The 15,579-nt window shown below is 56.9% G+C and overlaps 1 protein-coding gene across 3 annotated transcripts; it reads right to left on the bottom strand.

Annotated features, from left to right (window-relative positions):
• Nucleotides 1-700: 700 nt before the first annotated feature.
• Nucleotides 701-13,908, bottom strand: ACVRL1 (activin A receptor like type 1). 3 transcript variants are annotated; one of them, XM_060114257.1, is made up of 10 exons: nt 13,831-13,908; nt 9,045-9,113; nt 8,218-8,469; nt 7,820-8,031; nt 7,470-7,569; nt 6,948-7,094; nt 6,380-6,655; nt 5,614-5,811; nt 2,939-3,069; nt 701-1,712 (listed from the first exon to the last, which is right to left on the bottom strand). In XM_060114257.1, exons 2-10 carry the CDS (start codon nt 9,106-9,108, stop codon nt 1,578-1,580), a joined length of 1,515 nt encoding a protein of 504 aa, XP_059970240.1. In that variant the 5' UTR covers nt 9,109-9,113; nt 13,831-13,908; the 3' UTR covers nt 701-1,577. The 3 variants fall into 3 exon arrangements, with proteins under 3 accessions (XP_059970240.1, XP_059970241.1, XP_059970242.1); XM_060114258.1 differs by lacking the exon at nt 13,831-13,908 and adding an exon at nt 11,739-11,785; XM_060114259.1 differs by lacking the exon at nt 6,948-7,094.
• Nucleotides 13,909-15,579: the final 1,671 nt, after the last annotated feature.

Genomic DNA, 15,579 nt, shown 5'->3' on the forward strand with positions numbered 1-15,579 from the left:
CTAGCCTGAGCCCTGCTTCTCACCAACACTCAGGCCCCACCTCCAGCCCCATCACCCTCCAGCCCATCCACCCGCCTAGGATTCAGGGTAACCTCCTCAGTGCGTGGACATACACCCTCGATATTTCCAAATGCCGAACTTCCCATGTGCTTCTCTACAGCCACCATGTTCTTCCTAGACACACACTCTCTGGGGCCCGGACAAGGGTGTGGGCCCGGGCCAGGGCCCAGTGGGGAGCAGGAACCTGGGTGCTGCAGGCTTGCTGGCTGGAGCCAGATTTCTTCTGAGCCTTGAGGCCCTGCAGGAAGCTGTCCCCTGGCCGCTCTCAGCCCTGGGCAGAGAAGGCGAAGCTACAGAGCAGGTGAGGGGCTGGCTTGCCTGCCAGAAGGCCCAGGGCTGTGTGAGCCCAAGGATGGCCACAGACATGGGTTAAGGCAGGAACTGGAGCTTGCAGAATTAAACTAGGAGGCATTTCAGACACCCTTGGCCTCAGCTAAAGTTATTTTCAAATCTCCATCTTGAGGCAAATTGCCAGCAGCCGGGGCACAAGGAGCACAAGGGACTGATGAACTGAGTTCTGACACAGGCTAAACATTTCAAAGAACTTTAGAGCTGAAAAACATCTCAAAAGACATCAGGACCAAATCTTCATCTACAAATCTTTCAATATGTAGGTAAAGAAACAAAGGCCCTGGGCCAGCGAAGGCCTTCTTCTTGTCCTGTAGAGCAAGAACCCGGACCAGACCCTGGGTCTCCTGACTCCCAGCTGAGCCCTTCCCCGGCGGCCATGCTTGGCTCCGATATCCTCTCAGTTTATTCTGAAAGTCCTGGGCCTTGCCCATCTGACCTGCCATCTCTCCACTGGCCTATGACTCTGCCACGCCCGCAGCAAGACTCCTTGAGTTTAATGCCACAGTAAGTCAGCTAGGAGGGGAGTGGAGGAGGGGCCCAGGATCAGGCCCCCCGCTCTCCTGGGCAGCCAGCATTCAGCTAGCGGGGGTCTTGTCTAGGAGATAGAGGCCCAAGGTGGCCTGAAGCTGAGATACAAACCCACGGAGAAAAACCAATGGGCCTGGGTGTCTGGTGCTTGGGACAGAGGCTAAAGCCTAGCAGGGCAGGGTGTCTACTGGACGGGGCCCTGTGCCACCCTGGCAGCTCTGGTGGGGCAGTGGGGTTGACTGACGGCAGGGGGTAAAGTGCAGGCCCAGACTCTGGGCCCAGGACTGGGATTCCCTGGCTTGGCCACCCTGGCTCTGAGGCCTCTTTTGCATCGGGTCCTGGGGGTGGTAGGGGGTGCACCCAGGGCGTGGGAGTGGGGAGGGAGCCCGGCGTCAGGGAGCCTGCTGCCTTGAGCAGGCCAGACAGCGCGCCCCAGCGGGCGCGGGGATCAGGTTTCAGCCCAGCTGTATTTTTGGCTGGATGGGCTGGGGGCCGAGTTGGGCAGGCACAGCTGCCCACGGAGGGGCACTCCCCTCCCCAGCACACACACTCACAGAACCTCTACCCAGACAGGCCACCATCCACTGCCCACCACACACACACTGCAGGCAGAGGGGAGTCAGGCTTCAGGCCTGTGGCTAGTGAATCACTTTGGGCCTCTGGAGACCGTTGCTGAGCTTCTGTAGTGTCTTCTTGATCCGCAGTGCAGTGAGGCGGGCAGAGGGGTTTGGGTACCAGCACTCTCGCATCATCTGAGCCAGGCCTGAAAGGACCTGGGGGGAGGGAGAGCGAAGCAGAGGAGAGAAAGCAGAGACACGGGTCAGGGAAGGTGGAAAGGAAGAGGCGAGGAGGATGCCCAGTAGTGGGGAGACACAAAGGATGAGAAGACGGAAACGAGAGTGTCGAAAAGGAGGGGGAGAGGAGGGACAGAAGTGGTAAGAGGGGGAATGGCGGGAACCAGGTGAGGATGAAAAAGAAAGATAAAAATGGAAGAGGAAGGGGGTGGAGTGAGAAGGGGATGGAGAGAGGCAGGCAGGACGGAAAGAGAGATGTAACTCAGATCTTCGGGGACACCCTTTGGTGAGTACACCCCACCCTCACCTCCACCAAGATCCAGGAAAGGGGAGATCTGCAGGCCTCGGGGCTCCCACATGCCCATCTGCAGCGGGACCCCAGTGTAGAGGGCAGTGGCTCCCAGCACCTCCACCAACCCTGGCTGCATCCTCAAAATGCATGTGTCTAGGGAGGAACCTATCCCAGGAAGCTCAGCAGTCCCAGAGTGAGCCAGCCTCACTCCACCTCAGAGCTCAAGCCGGTTCCCAAGACAGACTGTATGTGTGTGCGCACAGGAGTGCATATGAGTGACTTTTTGTGGCTCTGTATGTTGTGCAGAAGTATACACGTGTCTATGTATACATACATGTATATACATGTGTACATGTATTCATTCTTCCCATAAACATTTATTGAGTACCTACTGTGTGCCAGGCACTGTGACAGGTTAACAGGGAGATAAGGGTCAGCAAAGGAGACATGCTTTTCCTCTTCATGGGGTCAACAGTCTGGCATATATGTGCATGTGTGTGTGTACCTGTGAATGGGTGCATGTGTGTGTACCTGTGAGTGTGTGTTTGTGTAGAAGCGCGTGCATGCCCCTGTGTGTCTATATACACATATGCATGTGTCCTGTATAAGTATATGGAGTGTTTTGAGAAAGAACAAAAATGAGCAACAACAACAAAAACTTCATGGCAGGAAATGCAGCAGAGAGCCTCTGACTTTTCAGGCGAGGTGAAGGGTTCTGGTTACCAGAATAACCAGAGGGTCCCGGAGGTCCACAGGCAGGGGCGTGGGAGGGAGTACCCAGAGAAGTACCCTGGAATCTGTCCCCCAGAATCTATCCAGGTGAAGCAGAGGCCAGACACAAGTTCCTGGGCTCAGGAATCCCACCTGTGAGCCACCACCCCACGCCATCCCAGCCCCACCAGAGAGGCCTTACCGGGTCTGCAGCCAGCCGGTTGGGGATAGTGGGGGTCTGCTGGTCAACACACACCACCTTCTTCATGTCCTCAAAGCTGGGATCATTAGGCACCACATCATAGAAGGGTGGCCTGTAGTCCTCCACGATGCCTAGGGATGGAGGGCAATGGGACAGTCAGTTGGGACCTCAAGGAGGCCCAATACCACCCAGAGGAGAGCCTTGCCCACCCTCTGTCCCAGGGTCCAGGAAACCAGTTGCCTCGCCATGCTACCCCTGAGAGAGACACCATAATATAATAAATATATTTATAAATAATAATAATTACTGCCGTTTATTTTACATTTACCATATATGCCATGCATTGTGCTATGAACACTTTACATGCATTATCTTGTTAGTCTTCACAGCAACCCAAAGACCCATTTTACAGATGAAGAAACTGATGCTCAGAGAAGTTGAGCCCAAGGTTACACAGCTAGTAATGGCAGAGTCAAGACTTAAACTCATTGTATTCCTAGGCCAGATCTTGTTCCAGTCTTTCCACATCTGCCTCCCACCCAGGGCCTGGGTACTGCTCCCAGGCCGCAACTATCACAGATGCCCCCAAACACCTAATGTTCACTGAGCACTTACTATGTGCCAGGCACTGTCCTAACTGCATGGCATTAAATCCTCACAACAACTCTATGAGGTAAGCGATACTATTAGCTCCACTTTATAAGCAATGGAATTCAGGCCAGAGAAGTTAAGAAACTTGTCTAAAATCACACAGGTAGTAAGTGACAGAGTTAGGATTTAAGCCCAGAAAGTCTAACCAAAGCCCATGCTCTTGACCTCCAAGCTACACTTAACGAAGGGAGGCTGGCTGACTGCTGGATGAGGATGTGGAATGAGAGAAAGGGGGAAAAAACACATCTCCTAAGAGAAAGAGATTTTTACCCAGGTCCAGATCACATCCATCCATTCTCAGGGACGGCACAGGCCTCTGCTGACCCCTTCAGCCAGCAGCACCCCCTCCCCTCGTCATCTGAAGTGCGTGGTCCTTAGCAGGAGCTTTCTGAAGTTGATGCCTGTGGAGCTGCAGGCGCTGGGGCAGAAGAGGCCAGACCCCAGAAAAGTGCCCCAGGCCACACCCTGCTTCCAGCCCCAGGCTGGGAGCCTCGGCCACACAGCGCAGCCGCAAACTCGGTAGAGCCCACGCCAGCTGTGCTCCCTGTGGCGGGCTTCCAGGCCAGCCCCTGTGCTGCTCGAGCCCTAATCAGTGCTGCACAGAGGCCTGAGCGTGTCTAATGGGCCTTTAATCAGCGCCGGGGCTGACACCAGATTACAGTGTTTATAATGCGCCACGAATCTCTGTGGGGCTGACAGAGCTTCCCTCTGCTCCAGGAGTCGGCAATCATCCTCCCCCTCAGCCCAGGCTGGTCCAGCCTTCCTTTCCTGCCTGAAGCCTGGTCCAAGGGGCTTCGGCTCCTTCCAGGTGCCCCCTTCCCCAGCCCCAGCCTCTAGAGCTCATGTCTGAAGGGGCAGGGACCTGAGCCCATCCAGAGGGTGGTCCCCAACCTGTCAGGACTCCCAGCAGCCTCTCCCCATGGACAGCCTCCACAAAGACTGATCACCTCCCCACCTGGTCCAGACCATCACCCAACACCCATCCACCCCAGGGCTGGGAGGGCACCAGCCACAGGGCAGCCCCCTATATGGGGCCATCAGGAACGAGGTCCCTCCGCCTGCTCTCAGCCCCTCCACATCTGAATCCCCTGTGGCACCCATGGTAATAAAGAGGCAGCAGGGAATTCCCTGGCAGTCCAGTGGTTAAGACTCTACACTCCCAATGCAGGGGACACAGGTTCGATCCCTGGTCGGGGAATTAAGATCCTGCATGCTGCACAGCTTGGCTAATAATAATAATAAAGCAGTAATAAGCAGGCACTGCAAGCACTGTTATATCCCGCATTTTTGTGGTCAAGGAAACCAAGGACCAGAGAGGTATAAAAAGCACGGTAATAAAGAGCACTGAGCCCCAAGAGTCAGATTGCCTGGTTTCAGACCCCAGTGCTGCCTCTAGCCAGCTGTAATTCTGTGCCTCAATCCCTTCATCTGTAAAATGGGGATGATACTGTGTCAAGCATGCGCCATTACAACAATAATTGCCACTAATATTTACTGAGCTACAGAACAGCTCCAGATACTGCCTTGAATACCCTATTTGGATTATCTCAACAACTAGAAATTATTTTATTCTCATCTTACAAATGAGGAAACTGAGGCACAGAGAGGTTAAGTACCTTGCACATGGCAAAATTAGGAACTGAACTTAGGCAGTCTGATTCCCAACCCACGCTCTTAACCACTAAGCAATACCACCTCCCTGCCAACAAAGAACGATTCAATAAGATAATACATGTGTACAGCGTGGCATCTGGCACATATTTAAACTCAATAAATGTTAGCTGCTCTTAACATTTTTGTTATTGTCACTCACCCAAGATTTTACAGCCAGAATCAGACCCAGATGAACCTTAAAACGTCACTCAGCTGGACCAGCTGGTGAGTGGCAGTAAAGGGAATATGGGAGGTCTGACCACAAGCCCCTCAGGCCACGGGCGCCAGCCATGGCAGGAAGTCCCATCTCCTGCCTGTCTATCCACCCACCCTATTCCCCTTTCCCTATCCCGTGCAGGGGGTATCCTCACCATTGACAATGGTCCGCCGGGCGATTTCCCACAGCACCAGGCCAAAGGCCCAGATGTCCGTCCACTTGTAGGACTCGAAGCAGTCGGTTCGGATCTGCTCTTCCAGCACCTCGGGGGCCATGTACCGCTTGGTGCCCACTCGCGGGTTGTTGCCGATGTCCAGGTAGTCACTACCCTGGGAGTGCATTACAGCCAGGCCTGTGGGTACCGGGCCTGTCACTCCTGCCGCTCATCCCAGCCCACAGACGGGGTGGCCCCCGGGAGGCTGGGGTCCGGGGGTGAGGTGGGATGGAGAGAGACGGTAGGACCTAAGGGGCCGGCAAATGGAAACCCGCCCTGAGGTGGGCTGGGAGACAGCAGCCATGGGGAGAGTAACTGTCCCAGTTACACTGTGCTTGTGTGGTGCTCTCTAGGGGCAAGAACCCAGCGAGATGTGAGTAGGGGAGGCAGGCATTGTGATGCCCATTTCCCAGAGCTGAACCCCAAGGCCTGGTGACGGGGAGTGATGTAGTCAGCGAAGCCAGGACGAGAACCCAGGTTGCTGGCTCCCTGCCCCTTTCTCCTAACTCCTGGAGCTCAGCTGGTGTGGCTTGAAAAGAACGTTAAGGCAACTTGTGGGGCTCTTGTAGAGGTGAGATGAGACCAAACACATGTCTGTAAGTTTTAAAGCACCAATCAGCGTCATCACCAGCAAAGGCAGTACCGCGTGGAAAGGGAGAGCTCACGGGCCCCGCCCCCCGCGGAGGGCCCGCCCCTCCCCGCTCACCCAGGTCTGCGATGCAGCACTGCAGGTTGCTCTTGACCAGCACGTTGCGGCTCTTGAGGTCGCGGTGGGCGATGGCCGGCTTTCCCTGTGTGCCGAAGATCTCCACATGCAGGTGCGCCAGGCCGCAGGCCGCGGACACGGCTAGCCTCAGGGCTAGCTGGGGCTCCAGCGTCTGCCTCTGCAGAAAGTCGTAGAGCGAGCCATGCTCGTGGTAGTGCGTGATAAGCCACAGCTGCGTGCTTGAGTTGCGGGAAGTCATGTCCGAGGCGATAAAGCCTGTGGGCGGAGGGTCAGGTGGCTCACCAAGGGTCTAGGGATGAAGGAGGCTCGATGGGTCACGGGTCAGGGCTGGGGACAGAGGATGGACTAGGTCAGGGCCAAGCTGGGGCTGGGGTGGAGGCTCGTCTGGCTTAGGTCAGAGAGGAAACTGGAATCAGAGGGCTGAGGAAGCTGAGGGCCGGCTGGGAGTCCTTCAGGGTTAGGTCAGTGTCCAGAGGCGAGGTGGTGGTCCAGCCCTGAGTGCGGGGTGCTGAGAGCCGGGGGCCTGGCACAGCACCCTCCCGCTTGCCTAGGATGTTGTCGTGTCTGAGAAGCACTGTGTTGTAGATCTCTGTCTCCCGGAACCAGGATTGTTCATCCCTCGAGGAGAAGATCTTGACGGCCACACTCTCACCGTGCCACAGGCCCCGCCATACCTCGCCATAGCGGCCCTTTCCTGATCCGACGGCCGGAGAGGAAGGAGGGGGGTCACATACCGGACACACAGAGCCCTTGGGCACAGTAATCCCCAGAAGGGTCCCCCATCATTATGCTGCACTGACTTCATCTGCAGAACCTCTGATGATTATGTTTTAACTTAATCCAGACTCAAAGGCAGCCGGCAGGCCACACCCATTTGCCTCTTGCTCCAGCCCAGCTCCTGCAGAAGGGTCTGGCACTGACCCATCCCCAACCCCCTCCCTGGCCAGCAGAATTCTCATTCGGAGCCAGGCCTGGCCCCACCTGTGATGCCGGAGGCCAAGAGCTCCCTCACCCCTCCAAGCTCACAGGAGCTCTTGGTCCCCATCCCCCGGGCTCACCCACTGCTCACCCACACACTCCACCAGAGCGACCTGCCGCGCCACTGTCCTCTGCACCAGGAAGGGGAGTCCTGAGCCACTGCCGGTGGTGCAGTCACTGTCCAGGAGGTCCTGGGAGTACCGAGAGGCCACTGAGAGGCAGCCACGACCCACCCAACCCATTTCTCCCTCCTCGACCTGGGCCCCACTGCTGTGTCTCTTCAGGCTTCTCATTCACCAACCCCTCCCGTCCAGCGCCCAGTCAAATCTCTGAGTGCCTGCCATTGTGCCCTTCTCGGCTACCTGCCACTCTGGGTCCCCTCTGGTTCTGTCTCCTGTCTACCCTCACCACCCTGTGTCCCAGGTTCTCCCAGTCCCATACCCCCAGCATGCTGTCCCCCTGCTCGGATGCCTTCAGGATGAGGCTGGACTCGCCCAGCTCGCTGTTCAGGCCCCGCTGCTTCTCCTGCCTCCGCCGGACATGCCACAGGCCCAGGGCACCCAGAGCCACTAGGACCAGCAAGGCCAGCACGGGGCCCAGGATCAGAGGCAGCTGGCCATCTTCTTGCGGCTGCTCTGGCGGAGTCTGGGTGGCTGGCACAGAAGGGACACTAAGGCCCAGCTTCCACCAGGCCAGACGCCCCCCACCTTGCCACTCTGCCAGTCAGATCCCAGGGTCCCGCCTCCGCCGCCCTCCAGGCCAGAGCACGAGAGGCAAGCAGGACAGGGAGGGCAGAGTCTGAGAAGACGGGCAGGGGTTGCTGGAGCAGCTGGACGTACCCTCCAGCACCAGGGTCACGTTGTGGTTGCAGAAGGGGCTGTAGCAGCAGTAGTGGTTGAAGAACTCGGTGGGCCGCCCCTTGCAGAGCTCCTGGTTCAGGTTCCCGCAGCCCCGATGTTCCTGGGGGTGTGTGCCCTCCTCCCGCACCAGCACTACTGTGCACCAGGCCCCCTGGCAGGTAGGCCCTTTGCAGTGTGGGTTCTCACACGTGCAGGTCACCAGCGGGCCCCGAGAGGGCTTCACGGGGTCGCCTGGGAGACACACTGGAAGCTCAGCGGCTCTGGGCCCAGCTCCCCAGGATGAGCCTAATACCCAGGTCTGCCCCCTGCCCCCACTCCCCCCGCCCCGCAGCTTCTGAGCTCTCAAATCTTTGAGGCCTTGGTCCTTCAGTTCCATCCTCAGATTATCCTTCCCTCCGGTGACTTATCCCTGCCCGGGGCAGCTGCCACCAGGAGAACCAGGCTTCTGTCCCTTCCCTGATCCTAAGGCCTCCCCTCGCAGTTCCAGGCCCAGCCCAGCCCCCAGCCCCAACTCTGAGGGCTCTCCCAGGCCCTCCCTGCCAACATCCCCACTGCCCGCACCCCCAGGTAGAGGTCCCACCCTGGAGTCTGACAGAGCAGCAGTCTGCGGGTTTGGATCAGGAGGACAGCACAGGAGGGTTGGGGTAGCCGGGAGCTTAGTCCCACTGAGCCTGTCTCCCACCCTCCAGCCAAGCTCCTAAGTCCCCCTCCTCCCCAGCTCCTCAAATTCAGCCCAACAAGAGCTGAGCCCAGGTAGCCCTTTCTCCACCCAGGCCCCTGTTCCATACTTGCTCCCCAGTACTCACCCTGGGTCAGGCCCAAGGCCGTCAGTAGCATCAGAAGGGTTCTCCTGGGAGGGTCCAAGGTCATGGTCCCTGGAGAGGAGAAGGGGTGCAATAACATCTATGAAATGTGATCCCTTCAGTGTTTTCAGCCACTGACCGTGGGTCCCTCCCACCCGGAGGAAATCACTGGGAGTTTTTTTTTGGGGGGGCAGGGAGGCCTCCTCCCTCCTCCCTGTGTCTGGCTTTGGGGAGGGGCCTGCAGGGGAAGTCCTGGTTCACTTCCCCATGGAAACCATCCTGTTAGGGGTAAAGGGTGGGGAGCCATGTTTAAGTGACTGAGAGCCTGGGGGACTCCCAGCTCTCCTGCTGCTGAGTTCAGACTGGAGGGTGCAGAGGGCAGAAGGAGACCACGGGACTAGGGCAGAAGGGGCATCTCTTCAGCAGTACCACCACCCTTCTGTCCGCTGCCCCCGTGCCCACCCCTTCCCAGTGCCCCCGCCCCGCCGGCCTGGCTGCCTCAAACATAAACAGGCTCCTGTCTTCACTTCCTGCCATTCAGGGTCCCGCCAAGCTGGGAACAGGAATCAAGATTGTTTAGATTGGGGTCTGGATAGAACACGCACAGCAGGGAGCAGGACATATTGTCAGGGCAGAGGCTGGAGTGGCTACAGGGTCTGCAGGGGCCACCCGGGGCTGGGGCGCCCCCATGATGGAGTCCTAGGAGGAAACCTTGTGAATCACAAAGCCCAGCTCTTATTTTAGAGAAGATGGGGATTAAGGCTCAGTCAGGAGAGGAGGCTTGTGCAAGGTCAGGCAGGATTCAGTAGCAATACCAGGAGTACAACCCAGGTGTCCAGACTCCCAGTCCAGTGTTTTTCTACTCCATATCCCAGTCCAGGGTGGCAGCCCATGTCTGAGCCCTCAGGGTTGTAACAACCATACAAAGCTTGGACAGTGCTGGGCTGTGCCAGGTGTGAAGGAACCTCTCTGCACCCTCATCAGAGTATAAGACGCCCTCACTGAGCCACTCCCCGGCCCCCTTCTCTCTCCTTGCCGTCCTGGGAAAGAGTGGGGGTAGGGCCAGTGACGTGGAAGGGAAGTGAAACATACTTAGATGTTGAATGTTTGACCTTCTGTGGCTGGTTGAACTTTTCCAGAAGTTTGGTGGAGAGCATTAGGGGAGTAATTCTGATCTATAACAGTCCCCATCTCAGCTCCCAAACCATCTAGTGCTTCAGAAGCCACCCCCTTCTTCATTTCTCAAAGGTTGAGAATGAGAAGGTTAGGGCTGAGGCTGCAGCAAGAAGGACTGAGGTCAGACAGCAAGAAGGACTTTCTGAATGGTGGGGAGTATGCAGGTGTGTGCCTGGGCACTGGAGCCCCAGGTAGGGGCAGCTGCCACCAGGGAGGGGGAGTGTCTTCTGGCACGACATGGGAAGGCTGGTAGGGCTGGGCATATGGCCATATAGGCTGCAGAAGGCCCCTAGTCTAAGAATGGTGCCAAATGAAGATCCATGGTGCTGAGGCTCTGAGGGCAGGATGACTCGGGGGGGCGAGGGGGGCGCTTCGTGGGCCTCTCTGGCTGGTGGCAGCTCTGGCCTTCCTGCCTGGGCTTCCTCTGCCCCAGAGGCCCAGGGCTGGGGGAGGAAATGGAGCCCTGGGCTGCTGCAGCTGTGTCCCCAGCCTCTGCCTGACCTCCTGCCTCTTGCCCCTCCCAGAAGGCAGTGGGGAGTCCGGCAAGCATGCTACAGTGGGACTGGTGGCTGGAGAGGGAGCCCCAGACAAGCTGAATTTGCCCACTGGGGTAAGGGCGAGAATCCATCCTTGGCAGTCTTTGCCCAGAAAGCAGCTAGGGAGAGAGTATGCAGCAAGAAGCAAAAGGGGGTAACAATAGGATAATAGCCGGCAGCCTTCTAGAATCCTCTACCCATGCTTTCACTTCTCTGTGCTCCAGTGCACCCTCTCACCTACACAATTACGCAGCAGAATCACCTGAAGTGCTTCATTAGAAATGCACATTCTTTGGTCTCACCCCCACTCCAGATTCTGATTTAGTCCATTGGGACCAGTAAGGAACATGCATTTCAAAAAATTTCCCCAGGTAATTCTGATCAGTTTGTGTGGGTACCACACTTTGAGAACTGGGTCCTACACAACGCTGACTGGTCCCCGTGCTTTCATTTCACTGGGCAGGACCCCGCTGGGTGAGTGGGAGTGGATTGCAGGGGGCAGGCACTCTAATTCCTACCCTGGGACCTCTCCCCACTTCTACTGGAGAAGGGACAGACAAGGCTAAACACTGAAACCAAGGGACTCAGAGACACTGCAGAGGGAGGGCAGGGCGCGGGCTTTGTTCAGGACATGTCCAGCCTCTGGGGCCCAGGAACAGTGCAGGGAGGGCTTGGCAGCATTTGCAGAATCCGCCTCTGGTCTAATCCTGGGAATGTAGTGGAGGCAAACTGCGACTGTCCAAGTTTTAACCGGGCCTGGCGTAAGATTAAGTACAAGAGGGTGCTGAGTCCAGATCAGTCCCAACTCCGAGCTGACCCTGCCTGATTCGCCCTGAGACTTGACTCTAGCACAAACAGACTCCTGGGGACTGGTGGACTCCTTTCATGTCTAACAAAACCTCTTTAAAGATCTCCTGCTGACTGAAGCATCACAGTTTTAAGCCAGAAATCACAAATGCTAAACTAATTTCAAATATTAACTTACCACTGTGAAATTCTTAGTAATAAGAGTTAACCTCCTCTGAGTAATACTTCTGTGCTAAGTACCGAACTTTGATGGCTGATCTCATCTAGTCCTCACGACAATCCAATAGGGAAACAGAAGCTCGGGGATGTCAGGTTTCTTGCCCAGAATCACCAGGTATGTCTTGATCAACTTAAATTGCTGGTAATAAATCCTCACTTGGTCATTTTATTTCTGCAGTTGTTTGGTGTTAGGTAGGTCCCTCAAAAGAGGAAAAAGAGCGGGCTTCCCTGGTGGCGCAGTGGTTGCGAGTCCGCCTGCCGATGCGGGGGACACGGGTTCGTGCCCCGGTCCGGGAAGATCCCACATGCCGTGGAGCGGCTGGGCCCGTGAGCCATGGCCGCTGAGCCTGCGCGTCCGGAGCCCGTGCTCCACAACGGGAGAAGCCACAACAGTGAGAGGCCCGTGTAATGCAAAAAAAAAAAAAAAAAAAAAAAAAGAGGAAAAAGAGCAAGCGGGGATTGCATTAACAGACTGCAATTGTCATCACCTGCTGCCCAAATGCGGGTTTGTTTAGAAATCATCTGTTTGCTGTAGGCTTAGCCCTAGTTGGGGAGAAGCAGAGTAGAGGTGTGCTCAGAAGATGGATGTCAATCCCTTTCTCCCCAGCACACCTGAAGGATTGATATAACCGGCTCCCATCAGCAGCAGTGGCTCACCACAGCAGCGACTGCCACGGGGCTGGAAGCGCCTTGCTCTGCGCATCAGCAGAGGACCATACAGCAGAGGACCAGACTGGGTTGCCCCTTACTGTCACAGAGCACTTTTATCTGCATCACTTCACAGCACTGGGATGTAGCATCAAGTCTGGATTTTAGGATCTCAGACAGAATGCAAACACAGCACAGTATAGCACAGAGGTCAGGTTGTGGTCTCTGGATCACGTAGACCTGGATTCAAATCCCGCTTCTACCACTTAGGGCTATGAGATTTGGGGCAAGTTACTTGAACTTTCTGAGGCTTCGGCTCCCCTATGAAAAATGGGGGATAATAATAGTGCTCATTTAATAGGTATAATGTAGTAAAATTATTTAACAGAGTACTAAGTGGTACACAGTAAGCACTTAACAAATGTTACTAAAAACCCAACCATCCATGGAGCTTTGGAGAAGTGATTCAAATCTGAATCTCTTTCCTCTTCTGTAGGATGGACATAATAACACCTCTTCTGCTAGGTTGTGGCCAGGATTACATGACAAAAATGTATCTAAGTGTCTACATAGTAGTACTCAATAAATGGTAGCTATTTTTAACCACCTGGTAAGATGAGAGGACAGGTACCAGGACAAACAAACAGTAAGGGGTAAGAGATGTCAGACAGACCCTGACTCAGCCAGAAGCTGCCCATATAGAGAGGGTGAGAGCTATCGTCCACTCTGCCCCTGTCCTTAGAGAAGAAAAGAGGGGGTGGGTGGCCAGCCTTGAGATGGTCATAACAGCACCGGTCTCCAGACTGACCTCCAGGGCAAACTGAAAACGTGGGGTCTCAGGCTGGAGGGAGACTGGGATCCCCTCTGACCTGGATCCTGAAGGAAGTCCATGCTTTGGGGATTATCTGACCACACAGGGTTGGAACTGAGGTTTGGAGGAGGGAGTTATAGTGTCAGATTCCTTTGGCAAGAGCGGCCAGGACTGGTCTGGGAAAGATGGGCTTCAAGGGGAGGCTCAACAGTGCTGGAAGTAGACACCCACCCCCAGGTCAATCCAGGTTCCTGGAAGGACATGTGACCCCCTTCTCTGTAAGTGAAGGAGGGCAGGGATCCTTCTGCCCATTTTATGGATGAGGATGAGAGAAGAGAGAAGCTAAGTGACAGGCCCCAGGAGCAAAGTTTTCTGATTCCCAGTGCGGGTTCGGTCCAGCCCCCTCCAGTCTTAGGTGGGGTGATGGGCAGATGTTGGCGGGGGGCGAGGGGCGGCTTGCACTACGAGAAGCTGGGACTGACCCTACGGCGACCTCTCTGAGGGTCTCTCTGGGATATGCATGGGGAAGGGCCCACTGGGGTTGGGGTCAGCCGCCCCCCCGCAACGGCCCGGCCCGCGGACCTCGACTCACCTCTGGGCCTGCCCTGCGGGCAGCGCGGCGCAAGCGTGCAGCAGGCGGCCTCCTCCCCTCCCCGGCGGCGGCCGCGGTCACACGACGGGCGCTGGACAGCGGGCCAGGGTCTGGGGTCCGGGCGCGGCCCCGGGCAGGGCTGGGGCCGGGGAGGGGCTGGCTCGGCGCGGCTGGCGCGGCGGCCTCCCGGGACTGGGAAAGGGGCCGGAGCAAAAATGTTTCTTATTCCAGCGTCTTCCTGCCTGGCCCGGCTCCACCACTCCCTTCTAATAAACCGTTTCCTATTGCCCAGCTAGCCGACGGCCGCCCGCTCGACCCTCGCCAGGGCTCAGGGCCGGACCCTCCCCTGCGCGGCTGCGGATCCCGAGGGCGGCATCCCCCTCGGCTGCCCCCGCCCGGGATCAAGGCCGGCTCCCGCCCCCAGCCTCCCACATCCGCCTCCCCGAGGGGGCGGGCCTTGGCCTTGGGCCGCGGGGGTCTCGTGGGGTTCAGGCCCAGAGCCGTGGGGGCCAGTGCTGGGACGCTAGGCACCGTAGGAGGGCCGGCCGGGGGAGGGGTGGAGGTGGAGGTGCCCCTCCCCGCTCAGAGCCGCTGAGGGGCGGCCTGGAATCCTGGACGGGTAGGGGGGCACCGAGGGAACGACATGCGGGGAGGGCAGAATGGAGAGAAGTTACCTGTCTTCCCACCCAAAACTCCAGGTCCTCCGCCTAGGAGGCTCAGAAGCAAGGGCAGACTTTGGGGCTAGCAGGGTCCGAAATATTTTGGCTCCGCCCTCCCCCTCCCCTCCCTCGGGGACTCCCCAGTCTGTCCAAATCCTTCAGCCTCCTCCCTCGGCCCCTTCACCCCCTTCCGCAGCCTCTCACTGCTCAGCGCTCAGCGCAGGGTAAACAGGCCCAGATGGGGCAGCTCTGAGTCAGTGGTGACGGTCTGAGCCCCTCCGGCCCGGCTGTAGCACAGCTCAGTGACAGGGATGCCTCTCTGCACCATGGGCGGCCAGAATGGAGGGAGAGGCTGGGAACTGCCTTGGACTGCCCCCTTGGAGGCCGGCCCCTCACCCCACCAAATGGAGCTTTAGAGTTGGGGACGGGGAGCCTCCCTCAGGACACTGCTGGGACAAGGTGGACAAGATGCTTTGGGGAGGGGAGCAGAATGGCTTCTCCTGGAGAGATAAGCAAACCCTTCCTCCTCATGCCCTTGCCTGGGCTCAGAACAGTGACAATGTTGTCTTGCTTTGCTCCAACCACTGTGAGCACCCTGAAGGCAGGACTCCACTTTATCCCTAGCCTCGAGGTTATCCACAAAGACTCTGAAGTCAGAATCCAGACTAGTTGTATAACCCTAGACAAGTGACACCTCTCCATGCCTCAGTCCCCCATCTGCTAAATGGGCCTAATAAACAGTGCCAGCCTCATAGGGTTGTCCAGAGAATGAAGGGACATGATGCTTATCTCAGTTCATAGCAAAGATGCTATCTGGCTGAGCCTGGCACAGGACCTCCATGAAAGTGTTTAATTAAATTAATAAATGAAAAGGCTGGGGAGGTGATGGCCTCAGAGCCAGGTGGAAAGATGTTGGTGTTAGAAGCAGAAGCAGACTTCCAAGGTGTCTTGCTCTAATATGGGGATTCTGTAAGATGGGCCAGGACATCCCTCCCAGCGCCCCCCCACCACCCTCTTCGACAGGAATAGAGGCTGGGGGAGACAATGACTAAAGGCTCAGGCAAGCATCAATTGTTGACTGACCTCACTT

The sequence above is a fragment of the Mesoplodon densirostris genome, chromosome 11 (assembly GCF_025265405.1).
Source record: "Mesoplodon densirostris isolate mMesDen1 chromosome 11, mMesDen1 primary haplotype, whole genome shotgun sequence".
NCBI lineage: Eukaryota > Metazoa > Chordata > Mammalia > Artiodactyla > Ziphiidae > Mesoplodon > Mesoplodon densirostris.